This window comes from Nesoenas mayeri (genome assembly GCF_963082525.1).
Source record: "Nesoenas mayeri genome assembly, chromosome: 16".
Lineage (NCBI taxonomy): Eukaryota > Metazoa > Chordata > Aves > Columbiformes > Columbidae > Nesoenas > Nesoenas mayeri.
This window is the reverse complement of record NC_137562.1, coordinates 15,201,233-15,221,441: the sequence shown is the minus strand read 5'-3', so window position 1 is coordinate 15,221,441 and position 20,209 is coordinate 15,201,233. Positions and strand designations below refer to the sequence as shown.

The 20,209-nt window shown below is 53.4% G+C and overlaps 1 protein-coding gene across 1 annotated transcript; it reads right to left on the bottom strand.

Annotated features, from left to right (window-relative positions):
- Positions 1-3,929: 3,929 nt before the first annotated feature.
- ZNF341 (zinc finger protein 341) lies at positions 3,930-19,742 on the bottom strand. The gene is made up of 15 exons (XM_080354814.1): positions 19,144-19,742; positions 18,719-18,829; positions 17,509-17,696; positions 16,275-16,427; positions 15,324-15,560; positions 14,127-14,322; positions 13,215-13,299; positions 12,013-12,203; positions 11,191-11,384; positions 10,182-10,390; positions 8,669-8,765; positions 7,831-7,963; positions 6,916-7,027; positions 6,054-6,124; positions 3,930-4,956 (listed from the first exon to the last, which is right to left on the bottom strand). Exons 2-15 carry the CDS (start codon positions 18,825-18,827, stop codon positions 4,445-4,447), a joined length of 2,487 nt encoding a protein of 828 aa, XP_080210940.1. The 5' UTR covers positions 18,828-18,829; positions 19,144-19,742; the 3' UTR covers positions 3,930-4,444.
- Positions 19,743-20,209: the final 467 nt, after the last annotated feature.

The window sequence follows — 20,209 nt, the reverse complement described above, 5'->3', positions numbered from 1 at the left end:
CGCACCCCGCCCGCCGCCCCGCCCCGCCGCGCCGCCCCCGCGCCGCATACAGCTCCCGGCGTGCCCCGCGGGGCCGCGCCGCGCCGGCAGGCGGTGTCCGCCCGCGAGGGCTGCTGGGAAATGTAGGCGCGGCCGGAGCGAGGCGCGGGGCACGCCGGGAAGGGCGGGGAGGTGCGGTCTCCCGAGCGGAACCTGGAAGCGGCGTCACGGGGCGCGCTGACGTCACGGCAGCGGTGGCTCTGGGGGCGGGAGGAGCCGCCGCCGTGGCGGGCAGGGGCAGGGTCCTAGCGCCGCCGTTGCGCTCTGCCGGCCCGGAGGCGGGAGCTGGGGAGCACACGGCCGGGGCAGCAGGGTCGTTCCCGGCCGGCGCCTCAGCGGTCTCCTCGGGCCCGCGGGGCCGTAGGAAGGGCTGGGAGGAAGCGGGCGGGGAGAACGAGGCCGCTGCCGCCTCCGCTTCCCCCACGGGCTTTCCAGGGCTCCGCCCGGGGCGGGACCCCAACCCACGGAGATGTGGGGCCGCGTGTGCTGGGCGCGGCAGCAGGTGGAGCTGAACAGAGCCCGGGCAGGCGGCTCGGGATAAACGGCACACTGAACAGTCCGCCTGTCCGGCCAGCGCCCGGGAGCGGAGTCTCCTGATCCCCGCGGTGGGTCTGGGTGCGACTCCCGGGACGGCGCCTCCTCCCCAGGCTGCTCCGCCCGGCAGTGGCCGCACGGTGCTGGGACAGCCCCCGTGTGCCGCTCAGGCTGCCACCTGCACATAGCCCGCTACGGTGTCCAGATGGCAAAGTGAAATCTGTTGGTGAAAACTTCCCTTTCTCAACTTGCCAACTTTACAAAATCAGGCGCAGTTGCTTAATTGGTGGTGACTCATCGCAAGCTCTCTATTTCCTGGACACTAGTCACACATTCTGATTAGTGGATGCAGGATGGATATAATTCTGCACTATGTGACCAGAGTGTCCAAAGTCCAATGAATAAATCAAGTTTTAAGTGCCGCAGCCTGGTACCAACCTTTACAGGCTACTTGCAACTTCTGTTTCTTTGTGCTTGGCCCCTGTAAAAGTAATAAACAACCTCCTTCCCAGTCAGAGTGGTGGTGTGAAAACAAGTTAATAACAGGCTCAGATAATACTGTTTACCACTAGAAATCACCCCCCAAAAATTGTTGCTTTTGAGCAGGGTCGGATGAGTTAGCACACTGCAAAACAGGCCGAGACATACACACCAAATGGCAAACAGGAAAAGTGAACCAAAAACCTGCTTATGGGGCAAAAGAACCTGTTTGTGCCCCCAGCAACTGAGAAAAAGCGCTGCCTGGGTGATACAAAGAGCCTCTGTATGTACGAGGTGGGAGTCCAGCAACAACGCTGGGTAATGGAACGAACTCTACCTTGCTAATATAACAGCAGATACGCAAGGAAGACAAAAAATACACAAGAAACACATAGAAACAACTCCAGGCAGGAAATGGAGGAGTGCAAGGGGAGGCAAAGCTGCCACCCGCCCTGTTCTCACAACCACACAAGCATCTGTGGTCAGAAGTGGAGGCTGAGCACCATGGAGCTCTGTCCTGATCCAGGACCGGCTCCAGTTCTGCCAGGGGATGGCTCTGGCCTGGGCTTCTCCAGGAGCTCTCTATTTGAATTCTCTTTCCCATGTGAAAATTTAATCTGCAGGCAGTATTGTTACATAGGGGAGGGGTGTTCTTGTTGTTTTAAATAACTGCATTATTTTTCTGTTCCGCAGCAGGGGCAGCGAGGCTCCAGGAACCTCCTCCCCAGCACCTCCCCAGCGCTGCAGGGGTGCCAGGACCTGCCGTTGCTCCCGGGGGACAGCGGCCACCACGCCTGCAGGCCGTCCCATCAGTCCCATCCTCTCCTCTGCCCGTCCCCTGGGGCTGCGGCGTCTGTCACACACGCAGGACTCACATCCACAGAGTTTCCAAAGGCAAGAGCTGCGCAGCCTGTCAGCCCGGCTTCTCTTCTGATCGGAGACCTCCTTGTGTTATCTCACACATAATTGCTCTGAGGTTAATGCTAGGAGGACAATCATTATGTTCAAGCTAAAACTGGTATCGCTTCAACATTACCATGCATGCAAACACGTATCAAGCAAACAGGGCGCCATCTTTCAGCTCCTGTGTCGCACAGTCACAGATGAGGCTGTTTTGTGGCTCTGCTTCTATTCCTTGAATTACACTCAGCATAGCCAGTAGAAACCAGCATCTCATTTGGACCGGCTGGCCAGCGCGCAGAGCTGACGGAAAGCAGTGGCCAGGAAGGAAAGCCAGACCTCTGAGCGGGAGGAGTGCTGCACCCACACAGCACTGGCTCAAAATAGACCCGACTGCAGCACCGCAGCGAGCGCCAGGGACCACATAATGACACCGTACAGTGTGGGGACAGAGGGGCGGGAAATAGGAAAAGTATATTTAGCAAACTATTTCCTGATACTGTTCCCCTTCTGTGAGAGACAGGTACTTAAATATTGTGGGCAAATGGACTCTGCCCTTCGAAGCAGACAGGGCATTTCACGGAAGCACAGAAACACCTAAGCAGGAAGGGCCAACCGGAGGTCCCCAGCCCAGCCACACGTGTCCACCCAGAGCAGGATGCTCTGTCAGAGCTGGTACTGAGATCTCAGGGACTCTTTGCAGCCTCCTTCCTTTGACCACAAGTTATAAGTTGCCACGTTCCAAGATGGTGAAAGTCTGGAGCACAACTCTTATGACGCTGAGGGTTGGATCGTGGGAACAATTTCTTCCCCAAGGGGCTGTGGGGCATTGGAACAGGCTGCCCAGGGCAGTGCTGGAGTCACCAGCCCTGGAGGGGTGAACAGACGGAGAGGAGGTTCTCAGGGACATGAAGTAGTAGGAGGGCTGGGTTAATGGCTGGACTCAATCTTGAGGGTCTTTTTCCAACCAAATGATTTATATATCCCTGTTACCTCTCGTCCCATCCCCGGGCACGTCTGAGGAGTCTGGCTCCACCTTCATGCCCTCCTGTCAGGCAGCTGGAGGCAGCAGCAAGACCTGTCCTAACTCTGCTAAAGCCTGACCACCCCCTCCTCCTTGGGAGCCCCGCACCCCATCTCCTAACACCCACCAACACCAGGAGGTACAGAAGCATCAGAAAAAAGTGAAACGGGCAAAAAGCGAGTTAGGTGAGTGAGCGAAGTCAACTGGTGGTGGGACCCATCCTGACAGGAACCGTGTGACAGTCCTCTGGGGTGACAGTAACCCCCGTATCATTAGACGGGGTGCAGCCTGGGAGCAGGTGCTGCCAGGAGGACACACCACGATGGACGTGGCACTAGCACGCTGTCTCTGCAAGCTGCTATTTTTAACATCTTAATATTTTTAAGATTTGAGCAGAGATACCTCCTGGGTTTGGAGCTCCTACCTGGGAAATCAGAGAGGAGAAGCCAGAAATGGTTCCAGTCACACCAGATTTTTCTTGCTACCCAACCACACCAATTCCCCACCTGCCAGACTAACAACTGGCCAAAAAGAACGGAGCTCAGGGTACATATAAGCTGAGGAGCGGCTGAACGACTTGCACAGAAGGACCCTGCAGCACCTGGTCCACAGCTGATGCTGGAAAACTGGCTCCTGGATGCATCACAGGTCTCCTGTGTGACCCTGGATACGTCACTGCACCCAGGCCTCAGTCTCCCTTGCTGTACACACGTGTCACATTTAACTGTCACAAGGACTGACTCACTGATGTCTAAGGCACTTGGAGATCCTTGCATATGGAGAAAAACCATGAAAAGAACACACACTGTGGAGAGAATGTTGACCCAAGAGATGGGCCGACACGCACCTGTGCTCCCACCCACCAACTCCACACAGCACATGAGGTCCACGGTGTTTATAACACATGTAGTACAGACAAGGTGATCTTTCTACTGCTAGAGACAGAGAGGAGAAAGATACCAGAGATGAGTCTATCAGGGTATTTCTGAACAGTGTTCCCAAAGGATCTCAGGATGAACTTGCTTCCACTAGGAAGGATCAATTGTTTGCTCTCAGAAAGGCCACCCAAATACTGGGCAATACAGCTTTTAGGCCGGAAAAACCACAGATGGGACAGGCTGTGATTTGCAAAGCCACTTGATTTCAGCAGCTCCGTTTGTTGCAAGTCTGCACGCTCCTCCTTCTTACCCTGATTCAGGGACCTTAGTCTTTCTTGCCCTAGGCTGGCCAGTGACACAGAAGGACAAGAAATAACGGAGCTATTCTCTTCAGTGCCTTGTAGCCGTCAGTGGCTTCCAAGCAGTTCTCTGCCCAAGGACGGGAAGAACAAGTGGAGATGAAAACCATTCTCTCCCATGTCCATCTATCTCCAACAAGAGCTTTGGTCTTTTTCACTGGGATAGATTTCAGCACCGAGTGTGACAGCCCCAGCAGCAGCCCTCAGCCACACAGTGGCTCTACGCATTGTCACTCTGTCGTTTGGATGTAAACAGGGACAGCCAGCATGGTGCAGGGGCCGTCGGAGGCAGCCTGCAGCTCTGTTAGGGCCAAATTGGACGCCATGCTGTCGGGCTGCCCAGGAACAAGGTCCGAGTCTGCAGCTCCTGACCCACCAACCACGATGGACAGGACTGCGTCCGACTCCTGGAACGGTTCTTTGTTTGGGCCGCCATCAGGGGGACTTTCCCCAGCAGCACCGTCCTTCAGCTCTGCCAGAGCCAGCTGGCTGGGCAGGGACAGGCCCGCCTTGCGCCCCCGCGCCACCCGCTTCTTCTGGGGCTTCCTGAGCTGCAGCTCCTTGTCCTTGGGTGATCCCAGCCGGCACTTGTGGTCCTTCATGTACTTGTGGCGCGTGAAGCCTTTGCTGCAGGTGGGGCAGCGGTATTTGTAGTTGCCGGTGTGCGAGCGCTGATGCTCTATCATGTGGGCTCGTCGGCTGAAGGACTTGTTGCAGTACTGGCACTTGTGGATCTTCATCCCTGCACAGAGCATTGGAGGAGAGAGCTCAGTTAGAGACCCTGCGCCCAAAACCTGCACCGCACCGAGGGACCACATGGCAGCTTCAGCTCCTCTTCCAAGGAGATGGTCCCTGATAGAAGGGAGGGGATTTTGTGCCTGGCAAACTCGCAGTCAGAAAAGGGTGCGTGGCTACACCTTGAATCTCCGTGTTTGCAAAGGGCTAAAACAATAGTTCTTACCTCAAGTGAGAGGATTAAATATCACCAGAAAAAAAAGTGTCGGGTAATTGTCATGAAAATGCCAAACAACCTTAAACTCTGATTTTTTTTCAAGTGCATTTGGCAAGTAAAACAAATCTGCTTTTTTTTTCCCTCTCAAGTATGGGAATGTAGTCTGAAATCAACCACCCACTGCACTGTCAGCACAGTCTCATCTGATCACGCTTTGCAGGGCTTTAGACATGACAGGCACAAGAAAAGACTTTCAGTGTTACCCCAAGAAACAAAAGTCTGAACGTTCCCTAGGGCACGGGAATAATTTGTCTTTATTAGGACTGGGAACACATAGAGAAGGGAATCAAATCCCAGGAGATCTCCTTTTGAATGTGAGATCATATTGAGGAGGAGTGGACAGAGCACTCTGGATATTCATTTGATAGCAAACACCGTAAGTAATCCAGCTCTGCTTCTGCATCTTGCCAGCAGGTGCTGCCTGCAGATTCATATTGCCTTAGAAAACAGACCCAAGCTTAAACACAGCTGTAAGTGCAAGCTCACTTAAACAGCCCTGCCACAATAGAGATAAAAAAACCCCTATAGCTAATAAATGATGTGAAGAATTAAGGCTATATATATCCAGGAAACACTGTACCACACATGGTGGAAAGTTCTCCCCAGGGAACCACAGAGCAGTGGTGTTTGCTGAGCGGGGGGTAGGGGACGCTCCAGGGAAAGCACCTGTAAGAAGCACCTTGTGCTTCTGGGGGTGTAAAGCAGAATCAGAGTTTGCTGTCTCTTGTTTCTCAGGCTTTCTGTCTGTAACACACTCCTGTGGCACCACTGTGAATCCCGGCCACTTTGTCCCCAGCCCCTGGCAGCACGGGCAGAGCTGCACTTACCTGAGTGGGACAGAATGTGGGCCTTCAGCTTGTCGGGCCTGTTGAACTCCTTATTGCAGCCCGTGTGGCTTCTGTAATGACAGTAAATGCTGGTGAGCAGCATGAATCAACTGAAGATCAATGTATAAACAGATCCACAACCCTCCTGTTTACCAATACCCCATGGGTCCCTCAGTGTGGTTTCGGTAGGAGCTCCACTGTTTCAGCCCTTCTGGAGAAGGGCAAGAAGTAAACAGGCTGCTACAGGGATACATGGCTTCTATAATACACATGGTGTGTGTCTCACTACGAATCCTCCTAAAAACTGCAGGTTCAAGAACCCAGATGGTGACAGAAGTACTTCGGAAGGAGCTACAAGGTGGCTGGAGCAGGGAGAAGTCAGTCAGCCTGGGCCGTCTCAGCGGGCCCACGGCTGTGCCACGGATTTGGGAAGGCACCTTACAAACCTGGTGTTCTCCGGCTGCTGCGTTAGCTCGTGTGTTGCCAAGTGGTTTTTAAGACATGGTAACTGGGGAGAGCCCATCGTTCAGGCAACCCTGTGCCTTGTGGTCAAATAATACTCCTCTTCCCCAGTGCTTCCCAGGTGCAGCCCTCCCAAGCCTCCCATGAAGGCAGGCATTATTTTACAGGGCTTGATGAACTGAAATGAAATTATGTGGCCCCGCAGGAAGTCAACATGAAAGAACGGGGACTTCTGGGCTCCCAGTTTGACAGCACGCAGCATTCCTGCCTCCCCAAGAAGCAGCGCATTGGTAGATGCCACATGTGCACCCTGTGGTACCTGCAGGAGACTTGCCTTCCATGCCAAACCCCATCCCAACCCCATGAAGACATGCTGCCATGCTGGAGACATGCTACGTACGAGAAGGGACATTTGTATTTCTTGAAAGGCTCATGGATCAGCATATGTCGCTTGAGTTTGTCTTTCCGATTGAAAGCTGCATCACACACTGAGCACTTAAAGGGCTTTTCACCTGGATAAAAAAGAAGAAAGAAACCAAGAGTCAAGGAGAGTCCAGTCAGGCTAAACACGAGCCAGAAGTGTGACAAGGTGGCCAAGAAAGCCATCAGCACCCTGGCTTTTGCCAGCACTGCTGTGGCCAGCAGGCCCAGGGCAGTGACTGTCCCCTGTACTGGGCAATGGGGAGGCCCAATCTCAAATCCTGGGGTCAGTTTTGGGCCCCTCACACCAAGAAAGCCCTTGAGGTGCTGGAGCGAGTGGAGAGAAGGGAACGGAGCTGGTCAGGGGCTGGAGCACAAGTGTGATGGAGCGGCTGAGGGACCTGGGGGTTCAGCTGGAGAACAGGAGCTGAGGGGAGACCTTCTGATCTCTGAACTGCCTGAAAGGAGCTTGGAGCCAGGGGGGTCGGGCTCTGCTCCCCAGGAACAAGCTCCAGGAGCAGAGGAAACGGCCTCAAGTTGCGCCAGGGGATGCTGAGGTTGGATCTTGGGAATAATTTCTTCCCCAAAGGGCTGTGGGGCATTGGAACAGGCTGCCCAGGGCAGTGCTGGAGTCACCAGCCCTGGAGGGGTTGAACAGACACAGAGATGAGGTTCTTAGGGACATAGCTTAGTGACAGCGTTGGGTTAACAGTTGGACTCAATCTTGAGGGTCTTTTCCAACCAAGATGATTCTGTGATTCCCTAGAACTCGTATTACTACAAATGACTTATACAGTCAACTCTGTTACTCTGGTTATCAGGAGAATGGCGAGGGCATCACAGTACAGACCAAAATACAGAACCAGAGAGCACCGCAGTGTCGCGGAGCCCGTACCCGAGTGGATGTGGGCGTGCAGCTTGAGGTAGTGCTCCCGGCGAAAGAACTTCTTGCAGATCTGGCACTTGAACTTGCTGCCCCCGCCATGCGTGGGGATGTGGCGCCGCAGGTACCTCTCGCAGGGGAACACCTGTTAACACGCAAAACCAAAACTAAGAGCCAGCACCGCACAAGGGACACCGCTGAGCCCGCGGGGCATGGGAGGTATGGTCTGTACATAAAGCACCAGAAGCTCACAGTAACTGCTTTTTTGGAAATGACATGCTGAGGAAACCTTTAGTTTGCATAAGGAAAATCCAGATAGAGCTTAAAAAACAAACAAAACCCAAACAAACAGAAAAAAGCACCACCTTCCTGTCTTTAAGAAATGCATCAGATGAAACCTTGCTGCTAAATTTTGTACCACTATACTGCTGAGGACCAGCACCCCAAACAGACACCCAGTCTCCCACTGGAACCAGCAACAGGGTAAGGACCCCCAATAGTCAGTACCTTCCACTAGTACCCGCAGTAGTTAGTACCTTCCCATACTGTTAACTTCAATTACTGCTTCTTGATTATCTATTACCAAAGGCCTTTATAAAGCCAGTATGAACGGTGCCTTTGGCTAACGGGGATACTGGAGACACCCAAGCTAAGTGAATTCCCAGCAGCTCCATGTGTGTCCTGTGCTGAGGACCCAGAGCTGGACCAGCACTGCGGGGGGGGGTCTCACCAGAGCCAGGCAGAGGGGCAGGATCCCCCCCAAACCTGCTGCCCGTGCTGCTGGCAATGCTGCCCAATGCATCGTTACATACACGTCCTAGACTGGCTCAGGCAGCTGTCACTCACCCACCTTCTGGCAGTGAGGGCAGGGAAAGTTGTGCGTTGCCGTCTGCAGATGGTGCTCCAGGGCTTCTGGGGTGGAGTACTTATTTACACACTTCACACACCTGAATGCGGAGAGAAAGGACACAGCCTGTGAATGAGGCTGCGGCCAGCAAACCACACACGGCCGGCAGAGCCCAGGCAGGGCTGCCCAGCTCACCAGCCACCTTCCAGGTTGGTTTTTGACAGGGTCAGTTTGGTACAGACAACACCGCCACCACCCAGGTGCTCTGAAACCTCAGCAGCCCCCATGGCCAGAACACACTCATACTTAACATCCTTCACCAGGGGGAGATGCTGGGAAACTGGGGAAGTTTTCAAATTGCTAGTGCTCTTCCACACAGCCAGCCATGGGAGCACCCAGGCATATATTCCACATTGCTTCCTCACGGAGACAAGCCCTAAGTAACTACTTCACCTTACTTAAAACACCTCATTTCATCTGCATTGCACAGAGAGCAGCTCCCAGTGAAGTGGCTGAGAGGGGGGTTACAGCCCAGCAGCCATGTTACCCATGGCTGGGGCAGCCACAAGGTGACACTCTCCCGTGTGGGGTCTCCAGCATCTGACAAAGCTTCAGCTCATGCCACCACCTCTCCCACTCTACCTGGGCCTCCTCCACCAACCTCACCTGTTCTCAAACATCCTGGCAGAGTTTCTGGCAGAAACCTCTGCCAGAGCCGCCTGACACTGGTCAATGGGGACATGCACCATCGACGGTGAATGCAGAGGCACTTGCACAGCGTATCTGCTGTGAAACCCCTTTTCCTTAGATCAAACTAAAACCTCCTCAAACAGAAGCAGTGTTCTCATCTCAAAGATTCCTGCTAGCAAGCTGTAGGATGAAGCTCCAGAGTGTAAGGATAACTAGAAGTCATGGACTACGCAAGAAGTAGCAAATTATTTATTCCATGAAGCTCCAAGGTGACTTCAGGATCCTTTGGGCTTCCTACTCTTCCTGTCTGTCTCTACAGGCACTTCAAAAGCTCCAGATGGCTCTTTGTGAACTCCTCACCCCTTCCCTCTATACTAACAGAAAGGTCTTCCCTAGTAAAAGACCCCGTGGCAGCAAAGGGATAGGAGAAATAACTCATTTTACCTGGGCACAGCTCCTACAACCCACACACCCTTTGCTGCAGGTGTTTACGAGTCGTAGAAAACAGGCTGGGAACTGGCCTTCCTGGGTCTCTTGCCCAGCCCAGCACACATTCAGTTGTGCCCATCTCATTCTTGACTGGTGATAAGAGCATTTATAGTCCTGATCTCACCCTTTCACTGTTGTTCTGAAAGGTTCCTTGCACTCAAAGTGCTTTGCCCCAGCAGCCTAGTGCAGGGGCTCCCCAAGTGCCACCTGGGTGCCCAAAAGAACCGTGGATGCTGGACACTCCCCTCTTCCCTTTAATGTCCCCACCGCTCTCAGCCAAACACTCTCTGCACCCACTCACTCCTACAAGCCTTGTGAGCACCGATTGCTACTGTACTTGTACACGGCCACATCCTTCTTGGGGCTGTGCTGGGGCAGCAGGCTGTGGGAGTACTGGTGGACGCCCAGCTCATACAGGGAGGGGAAGTCCTTGCTGCAGAGGTGGCAGCGATAACTCAGCTCCTCCTGGTGGCTCTTGATGTGCTCAAGGAAGGACTCCAGCTTCTGGAAGGTCTGAGCGCAGGTTTTCACCACACACTTGTACACCTGGGCGAAGAAAGGAGAGTGACCGCAGCAGCACACTGTGGGAACAAGCAGGGAAAATCCTCTGCCTCCTTTTTGGAAATCGTTGCCACTGGGTCATTTACAAAAAGGGACCACTGTCCCTTGAGCCACTGTGCTGGAGGACAGCTGAGCTGATGTTACGAACGAAGCAGCATTGCAGTTCCTGGAGCTTCCCAGCGCGGCCACGGGGCTGTTGGCACCCTGTCAGGACACAGCAGTGAAGCCCTGCCCTGCGCTGCAGCACAACACGATGTGCGGGTAGAACATCCCCTTCCTCTGAGGAACAGTCTTTAAAGAGCAGTGCGGAGCAGCTCAGCGTCAAAATGTGGCTGACACCTCCAGCTGAAGACAACAGCAGAACCTCCTGGGAGCTGCATGTTCTGCAAAGGCGGACTGCCAGGGCACTCCCCCAGGACACCACAGTGGGAGAAAGGGGTGTCGGTATGAGTGCCTAAAACCACTCAAGCGGGTCCACAACATCCCAGCAGTGACTGTTGCACAACCTGACAGTTGCCACCTACGCTGAAAATTTTGGACTTTGCTTCTTCTCTAGCCACCCAAACCTGCTCGGCTGACTTCTCACTCAGCAGGGCGGAGGCAGCGGAGCTTTTCAAAGCCACACTGACCACACAGCTGCAACCCAGACATGCAGTGAGCCAAGCAGCATGCGAAGTGCCGGCAGCTTTGCAGAGCAAGAGGCTCAGGACAGACCCTGGGAGCTGGTGTGCTATATGAAGCCCGTCCCAACCCCACCACCAACACAGCACACCCTCTGTCCCTACCTGCTCGTTCTTGTGCTGTGTCATGTGCGATTTGAGCTGGAAATAGGTGTTGAATTTGCTGGGGCAGAACTGGCACTGGTAAGAGCTATCGATCAAGACAACCTGCTTGGCTTCCAGTTTGCCTGCCTTGCTCTCATCCAAGGGGCTCATGTCTTGGGGTGGTTCTGCTGGGTTCGTTGAGGGCTGAGTCAAACCTGGAGAAAGGGAGAGACAAAGTCACAGCCTGACCATGAGACAGCTCGGAAAGCTGCTGTGCAAGTGCCACGCTGCCAAGACACACGAGGCCTGACTCTGGGGACAGGCTCTTCCTTCTTAAGACAGATTCTTTAGATCAGACAAATCTCACTCTCTAACAGGGTCGCTTTAAATCTTGTCTACAGATTCCCAAGGGCTCTGACTACTCCGTCTTCCTCTGCTTGACCCATTCTATTTTTCCAGGGACGCAACTGTGGAGCAGTCAGCGGGGCAGGCCCCTGACAGGGAACCAGAGCTGGATTCACTCCCATCTCCGGCAGGAGACAGGAGGTCACATCCAGCCAGCAGCAAACAGTCCGTGACGTCTGCACAGAGCAGCTCCAGTGGGGCCTTTTCCTCAATGTGACATTGTCCTCTTCCCCACCACAGCTGGAGGCACCCAAGGATGTACCTGCTAGCTGAAGTTGAGCAAATGTGACTCGCTTCTCTAGTGTGTGCTGCTAAACCCCATGGGAGGAACACAAACAGCTCCTGCCTCCCCTCCCGCCCTGTGTGGAGGTGCAGGGATGTGCAGACTCCTCACACCACTGCTCTGCCCCCGGCATGTGCCATCCCCAGGCAGCAAACCTGCATTCTCCTCGTCCTCTGGCTGGCTGGGATTCAAGGCCATGACCTGCACCGTGATGGAGTTGCGGGAGATGGTGCACCCCAGCCCTGGAGGCCACACTTTATGGGTTTGCATGTGCTTCTTCACATTGGACTTCTGAGCGAACGCTCGGCCGCACACAATGCACTGGAAGGGCTTCTCGCCTGTGTGACTGGAGGCAGAAGGCAGCATGTCAGCCGCGGGCAGCGCGAGGGCGCAGCACCAAGGCAGGGACAGGGTGGCTGCTGCAGGACTGTGCTGAGCACTCTGTTCAACCGATCAGCACCCAGACCAGCCAAACAAGGGCTTAAAGACTTGATTAATCAGAGTTAGTGGATTGTCAGAAGCCTGGGGAAACAAGCCTGGTGCACAGGCAAAACACTCGCAGTCTGGGGGTGACAAGGAATCAAAGGAAGAAGTGGGAGAGGAAGACAGCTCTGCAGCATCATGACATTCACTGCCAGGGTTTCCACACAGATCTCAGGGACTCCACCACTTTCTCAGAAGTACAATCCTTCTTCCCTGTCACTCCTCCTTCCCCTGCACACGTCTATTCTAGCTTGCAGCCCCTGATCTCCCTGAATTTGCTCTTCCCTGTCTGCAGCAGAAAGGTCTTTCTACCCTGCCCTTTTGCTGCAGGAGAAAACACAGACTCTAACACACAGAGTCTGTCATGTGAAGAGTCCAGGCTGGGAAGGGGAGCAAAACCACCACTTGTTTGTTCTCATCTGTCCCAAGACCAACAAGTGCTGCAGAGGGAAACTGAAGATTTCACCTGCCTCCTGCCAGACAAGAGCTCTCTTGTCAGAGCTCCCGATATAGACATTGAGCTTGGCCTACGGTTGGCTAACACCATCAAACATGAAGACCGCAGCTTGCTAGGGAGGGAGAGGAAAGGGCAAAGGCAAGCAGCAGAGATGCTGCTGCTCCAGAGACCAGGTGACAACAGGTCTGGCTTTCAAGGTCTCATCAGTGAGGAAAACAAGTCTCCAGTCACGGCCCGTAATCAGCAAGAAGATTACATCCGCGATTCAGCCTTCACCCAGCCACTGGGAAAAGGTGTCCCGGAGGAAGGGGGATGAAGGATCACCTCCCAGCGCTGCCCAGATTCTGGGACGTGACAAACACAAGGTCTGCTGGACTGTGCAGGCTCCCTCAGAGTCTGGGCTAGTAGCACTGTTACCTTCTGATGTGCTGCTGCAGGTCGAAGTTCTTGGTAAAGGCCTTGTCACAGTAAGTGCATTTCAGCTTGGGGGACTTGGGTTTGCCTGAAAGAACAAGAGCGCACACAGAAATGAGAACACGTGGCACAGCACTGTCACCTCAAGACACGCCTATTCAAGGCCAAGAATAAAGGGCTTATGAAAGGATAAGATCTGCCTGGCCAGACTGGGTGGAGGTTACAGGCATAAATATTTATTTAACATAGCCTGAGCTAACTCTAGAAGTCCTGAGGAAAGTAGTAGTGGAAGAACAGGGCATCCCCTGCAGGCACTAACTGCTCCAGGGACCCTTCCAGTTGTGCTACACAGCACCTACTTCAAAGGCATGTTAGGCATTGGGAAAAGACACAGGATTAGCAAGAGGAAGGGCCCCAGGTCTGTGTGTCTCCCATGAGCTCCCCAAGGTCAGCCATCAGCCAGCACACAGGCATCCACAAGATCGGTCAGTCCCATTTTCTAGCTACTGTGATGGGGTATAAACCAAGGGCCTGCTGAGCCCTTGGGAAGAGTCTTCAGGGCCAGGCCACATCCAGCCCACCTCCTGTGGCCAGGCAGATGTCCATGGGTTACACAGACCAACCTCTAACACTTTATTTGACAGGATCTCCCCACTTCAGGTGTGATCCCACAGGTGTGCAGCTGCACAGATTTAGCACAAGCTTGCCCACGTGGTAGCTCCGTGAAAGTCCTTCACATGTGCTCAGAGGTGACAGACAAGAAGCACGGCCACACTTTCACCTGCTCCTGATAGCCTGGGGCAGAGTATCGTGCTCCTCCTCCAGTGCCACTGCATTGCACCTGGAGCGCCTGTGGCTCAGCAGCCCACTGCAGGACACGCACAGACGGGTGCAAAGTGCTGTAAGGACACCTACCTTCCTGCAGCCCGCTCTCGTTTTTGCAGCGCCGACTTTTGGCAGCAGAGGCAGAATCAAAACCAACCACGCCGCCTCCTCCTGCGCTGGTCAAAGGTGTGGGGGTGCTGGTGCTTTTGGGCTTGAACCCCTGTTTCCCAGGGCTGTACACAGGAGGGGAAGGGTACACAGGACTCTCCACACACTGGCTTGGTACCTGCAAGAGTGCCATTTATCAGAGGAAACAGCTTTGCTACACAGAGTCACATCGTGCCCTGCCCTCCATCCCACTGCCACACCAGACTATCAGTCTGCGTGAGTTTTTCTGCCTCCTGCCAAACTGGATCAAATTTCTGGTTCCCTAGTCCAGCTACTTGTCTCTAACTAAAACAAACACCCTGCACAGTGTGAAACTCTCCTGCTGAAAATCACAAAGTATCCAAGAGTTATTACAGCAGGAACACAACAGCAAATAAACACTCTGAAGGAGCGGTGGAGTCCCTCATCTATGTCCTATGCCTAGAAGAGTTTCTCATGCCTCTGGAGGTTACCAGAATGATCAGCCCTGACCCCGTGGGTTGATGTGGTTTGAGGGAATTTCTGTTGCCCACCCCAATAAATTAACACACAGCATGAAGCATCAAACATCCCCGTCCATTTCTGACACTGACACTGCCAGATCACATGCCAGCCACAAAGATAAGGCAGACAAACCTCTGTCATGCTGTTTCTGTTGTGAATGGTAAGGTTAATGCGGAGGCTGTGAATAGCTGACCCACTGGTAAATCCAGCCCTGCCTGTGTCTCTCTTTAAGAACAGCTGCCTTGTCAAGCCTGTTAATATTTAGACTGGCTTTTTTCTCTCCACTTAAGCCTGCAGTGCACAGGGCAGTGCTCTGCAGCGCCCTGGGACGTGAGACACTCTCCTCAGCTCCCTCTCACTCCCTACACCTGCACGTATCTCTCGACCACAGGTCTCCTAAGCCCACGCCAGCCAAGCTCTCCATCCCTCTCAACCATTTCTCTTGGTCTCAGGAACCTCTTGCCAACATCCTTCTGTTCAGCACCCTCTCCCAGAGGAAACAATCATTGTCAAATCACCTAATAGATTTTCCCAGACTCTAATTCTGCATTTCTAGTCCAGGTGGCTCTCGAGCAGCCCTGCTTGTCGGCAGAGACCCAGGAGGACCGAGCCCGCGCAGACAGCCCCCAGCCTTACCTCCATGGGCGGGTAGGGCGGCATCCCCAGCGTCGGGATCTCCACGGCGCTGTTTGCTGCCAGGGGAGCCGGCGCGCTGTACACCTCCACCACGCCGCCGCCAGCGCTGGGCTGCCCCGGGGCCCCCAGGCTTGGGGGAGGAGGTGGTGGAGGCTGAGGAGGGGGTGGCGGCGGGGGAGGCGGCGGCGGGGGGGGCTGGGACAGGTAGCCAGCCCCAGCGTGCATACTCAAGCTGCTCTGAAACCAGAACGGGGAGAGAGACAGACAGATAAAATGTTGAAAATGCAGCAGTAATGGGTTGGAGGGGCTGCTCCCTCACACACGTCCCCAATCCCAATTCAAAACAGCACAGTGACAATGTCCTGACAACGCAGCCCTGTCCAACGGCCAGGCTGGACCACACTGTGCTGGCATGACCTGCCAGTAGACATCATCTCACAGAATCACAGAATGCTAGGGATTGGAAGGGACCCTCTAAGGATCATCTAGTCCAATCCCCACCATGAGATCTACTCCAAAATCCAAGCGCTCAAGCCGCACTGCTTTTTTTATTGCTTTGTTTTTAAAGCTTTTAATCCTTCTGGTTACAAAGAAGATTTTCAGAGTGTGGCAAGTGCATACAGCCTGGCCAGCCATGGGGGGAACCCAAAACAACCATCCCAGGAGGAGAGGAATCTATGGGCCAAACCGACTAGGGCTCTGGAAGCCAACCTTTGTATGGGGGTGCAACAAAAAGCTGGAGAGACCATGTAACAAAGATTTGGGCATCCAGCAACAAGGACACCAGGACAGAGCAGGACCTGGAGCTGTCCTGTCACCTACTCATCGCTCCTTCCCGGGCCTGGCTGTCACCTCGGGAGGTGCCCAGGATTCAGCATGGAAGCAGATCTGTCAGTCTGACTGACCAACAGGACTCTCCTTTGCAAGCGTGGCCTCACGTGTGCCCCTTACCTGCACCTGGGGCTGCACTGTCGGCATGGGCTGGTCCAAGGATGTAAAAGCAGACATGGCAGACATCAGCACCTCATCGCTAACTAAGATGTTCCCTTGCACCAGGGTCTGGATCAAAGGTGATGGAGGAACGGTGATATACGTAGAAATTTGCTGAAAGGGAAAAAAAGATGCACTGTTGACCAGCAACAGGACAAAATAATAATCAAAAAATGATTGCACTGCTTTTCACTGAACCTCGGAGTCTCTTTGGTGAGCCACAGTAATTATCTACAGCTTCCTGCTGAGTCCACGGTAGTTTCTAGCTGCAACAGTAAGGCAGCTCCAGAAAAATTATTCAGAAAAGGAGGTAAAAAAGATCATAGTGGCTTGGGAACGTGGCCACTGGTTACAATTCAAATCAGGGGTTATTAAACAAGATCTGGAGGACAAACTGGTGGCAGACAAGTTCAGACTTTTCCTGGGTGCTTTCCCCAGCTAGGGATGCTGGAGAACTGAGGGAGGCTGCTCTGGCTGCAGACACTGAACATCAGGCTCGTCTCTTCAGGCTGGAGCCAGATTATAGGAGGGGAAGGAGACTGTCCCATTTTCTGGGTGGAAACAACCCACTTTTGCAGCACCATCCACTGCCACTATGTTAATTCGGAAAAAACCAGCTGGTTCAAAAGCACTTTGGAAACCACCACGCCTGCAGGCACGGTACATCAAGCACAAGTGACTCTCTCCTGAGAAGTCTGTTGGGAAGAAGAGCTACTCCAGAGAGGATAATTGCTTAACGCACGTCACACCACATTACCTGAGCTTATTTGCGGAAGGCTGAGAGGGGGGATGCGGGGATGAGGCTGCCAGATGCTGCCTCCTCTCCAGCCCACGAGCCGGATCACAGCCCAGGGCACAGCAAGGGCCGTTCCACCCCCAGCACCACACAGCGAGCACACAGGGATGCGGCCAGCCTGCCAGGCCATGACACCGGGGCTGTCCAGTACAGCCAAAGCCTGGCTGTAACACAGACACGATACAAACCCCTCCTGTTATGAAAAAACCAGCTATCAGAGGATACCTCACTGCAGAGGACCCACCAGATTTAACCATGAGATGCAAAACCAACAGGACCGCAGCTGAGCCTCCCAGAAGAGAGGTCAGTCATGAGGTGTCCCTGATCTAAAAGTGATGCCCAGAGCTCCCCCCTCCCCAAACCATGGCAGTGGCACAGTCTCTGCCCACACCACGGTACCTGCCGGCTGGCGCTTGGAGCCTGCTGCACCGACGTGATGGACGGGGTGTACACACTGTTGTTGGCCAGCGAGACCGTGGCGAGGGAAGGGGCGTTTCCCTGGCACTGCTCTCTCTTGTGGGTCATGAAGGCAGGCAACGAGTTGAACTGCTTCTTACACTTCCCACAGAGGAACACGTCTTCGTCATCTGCAATTAAGAGGACCAGATCACTGCTCAAGGCTTTCTTCTGCATTCCCCAGTGCTATAACTAGTAACCAGAGCCATAGGAGAACAGACACCTTTTGGATCTTAGCACCTCCAGGACATCACCATCAGAAGAAATAAGCTGCACAGGCCAAACTGTCCCTCCTCCCCAGTCCCAAACTCTCCCTAACACCACCTGATGCGATTTAGCCCGTCTCTCAAAATCCACCATCTCCCTGTGACAAACTGAATCCCATTGTCTGTCTTCTCATCCCAAAGACATGAACAACCAACCCAGTTCCTGTAGCATCCTCTGCTTTTAGTCAAAACAGTTTCTTTCCAAAGCACCTGCCTTATGCCAGCTGACGCAGATTTTATTACTCAGGTTGCACAAAGGAAGAGCAACAACTTGGATCAGGGCGCAGCTTTGTGTCAGACTGCTAGTCTTTGGCACTTGCACTTGACATTGGAAGCAGAAAGAAGACAACCCAGTTACCATGTCCTAGATGAAATTCGCAGTGTTCGCAAACCACACAAGCACACACCATTCTGCACTTCACGAGGCTCTACCTCCTGCCTGACTCACGGCTCCAGCAGAACATTTTTGGGGACACAGACTGTAACTCCAGGGGATAACTTGGTACCCACCCAGCGAGTCCTGGTCGAGCACTGTGAGTTTTCACGTACACATGAACAACCAGCTCCCGTATTCATTCACACAGGTGAGGTACTTAATGACTGAAGTCGTTGTACATCCCCAGAGGATAAAGGATTACATTAAAAATGTGAACAGTAACAAGCACTAGTGGCAGAGAGAGTGGCTGCTCCCTCCTTTCATGCCTTTATTAGAAAAGTGCAGTCAAGTCTATTGTCATGACCATCTCCAAAAGCATCTCTGCTCGCTGGGGCACTTGCCCTCTTCCTCCTGCACTGCCAGCTGCTCTGACAGTCACAAGTGTATGCTGTAGGAAGAAACCTGTGGCTCCTACCCCTCTTTGCTCTCTCGTGGTGCCACCAGGACTCACCCATCGACTGAATGGCAGTGGACGAGCTGACATTTTGAGCAGATGGATCCGCTACACCTCCCTGACCGTCCAATAAGGACTGCACAGCCAGCACCGTCTGATTGTCCATTCCTGAAAGGAGACACAAGCACGGATGGTAAATTGGGCACAGCCCAAACATGGAGCGCTCACGAGTCATGGGGGAAGCCGCTCACCAGCTGCTGCTGTCTTCTCCGCAGAGCCACTCTCACCTTCTCATCGCCCTTTGCTCCACAGCATTAACTGTAACCTAAAGCAACACCCCCACCTGCCTCTGCACGCTCCTTTGATATATGGGGGGAAGGCCCAAAGAGGGCTCGGGTTCAAGCATCTGCTGCAGAGCAGAAGGATGCTTACAAATGGGGTATGAAAAGAGCTAGGAAGTAGATATTTGGGATGTCACGGACCAGCTGGGGTAGCATCCTGTGTGGATCTGCCTGGCAACAGTGTGACACAGGACAGACACCGCTGATTTTGCTGATGACAAAATCCTTGGTGTGCAGCGACTCTCTCTCAGCAGCAGTGTTAGAAAGGCCGCCCAGTTTCCAAGACCAGCATTCCTGGATCTGATCAGACACAGGGATATGAACTACAGGAGGATTTAAAAACAGCTTTAAGAAGGAAATACTAAATGTGGGTTCTTGGGAGATGCTTTGGGGGGGAACCTGCTCAGCCACCAGTTGCCACCCAGTATTGGGACACGCAGGAGAGCAAGACTGTGGCTCCCCCACGGGCTCCTCTGAAGCAAGAGCTGCTGGTTGCCCTCTCTTGTTTCTGTTTCCCTTGGGACTCCAGGAGAGCACACACATCCAGCCAGATTTGTTGTCAGAGTCAGCTCACTTGCTCTGGCACAAATATTTTTTTGCTACAGCTGAAGTGTCCTAAAATATTCCAGACAAATACAGGAGATGGGGACTGCTCATCTAGGGAGACAACCTGGCCAGCAGCACCTAACTGATGGATCAAGTCCGACACACTCTATTTAGAAATCAGATGTAAAGACACATAGAACAACCTGATTACAGAAAAAAAAAATAGTGAAAAGGTTTTTATGCACCACTCCTCCCTACCATTCTTTTAAGACATGGAACCCAAGAATAAAATAAATTGCATGTGAGGGTTGTATGTTCTACCTTGAAGGTGAAAAGAAAGGTGGAGGGTTCCTAGGTTGTCTTTTACTTTTCTTCAAGATCTTTGCAGAACAAAACTGTAATGCTCTCAACTCAGAATTATGTGCCACAGTAGAAAGAAAAATCGATCAGTCCGATCATTTCCGAGTAGCGAGGCGAGGGCAGCTCCTGACGAGAGGCCGCTCGGCAAACGGCACCAGGAAGGGCAGTTAAACGCCGTAACAGGTGACAGCAAAAAGGAACCGCAGCAGCAACTGCTTCATCCTCCCATCGCACGTTCCTCTTGTCATTTTAAACTTGCTCCCAGGCAAGCAGGACGTTACGTTCCCAACAGGGAACACCC

What these genes read in the sequence shown, in the direction of transcription:
- ZNF341 (XM_080354814.1), bottom strand. Translation starts at nt 18,827, where the DNA reads ATGGACAATCAGACGGTGCTGGCTGTGCAGTCCTTATTGGACGGTCAG. An exon ending in CACAGCACAAGAACGAGCAG is followed by an intron (nt 10,391 to 11,190) that starts GTAGGGACAGAG and finishes TTCTTCGCCCAG; the next exon opens with GTGTACAAGTGTGTGGTGAA. An exon ending in CCTGCCCTCACTGCCAGAAG is followed by an intron (nt 7,964 to 8,668) that starts GTGGGTGAGTGA and finishes GCGTGTTAACAG; the next exon opens with GTGTTCCCCTGCGAGAGGTA.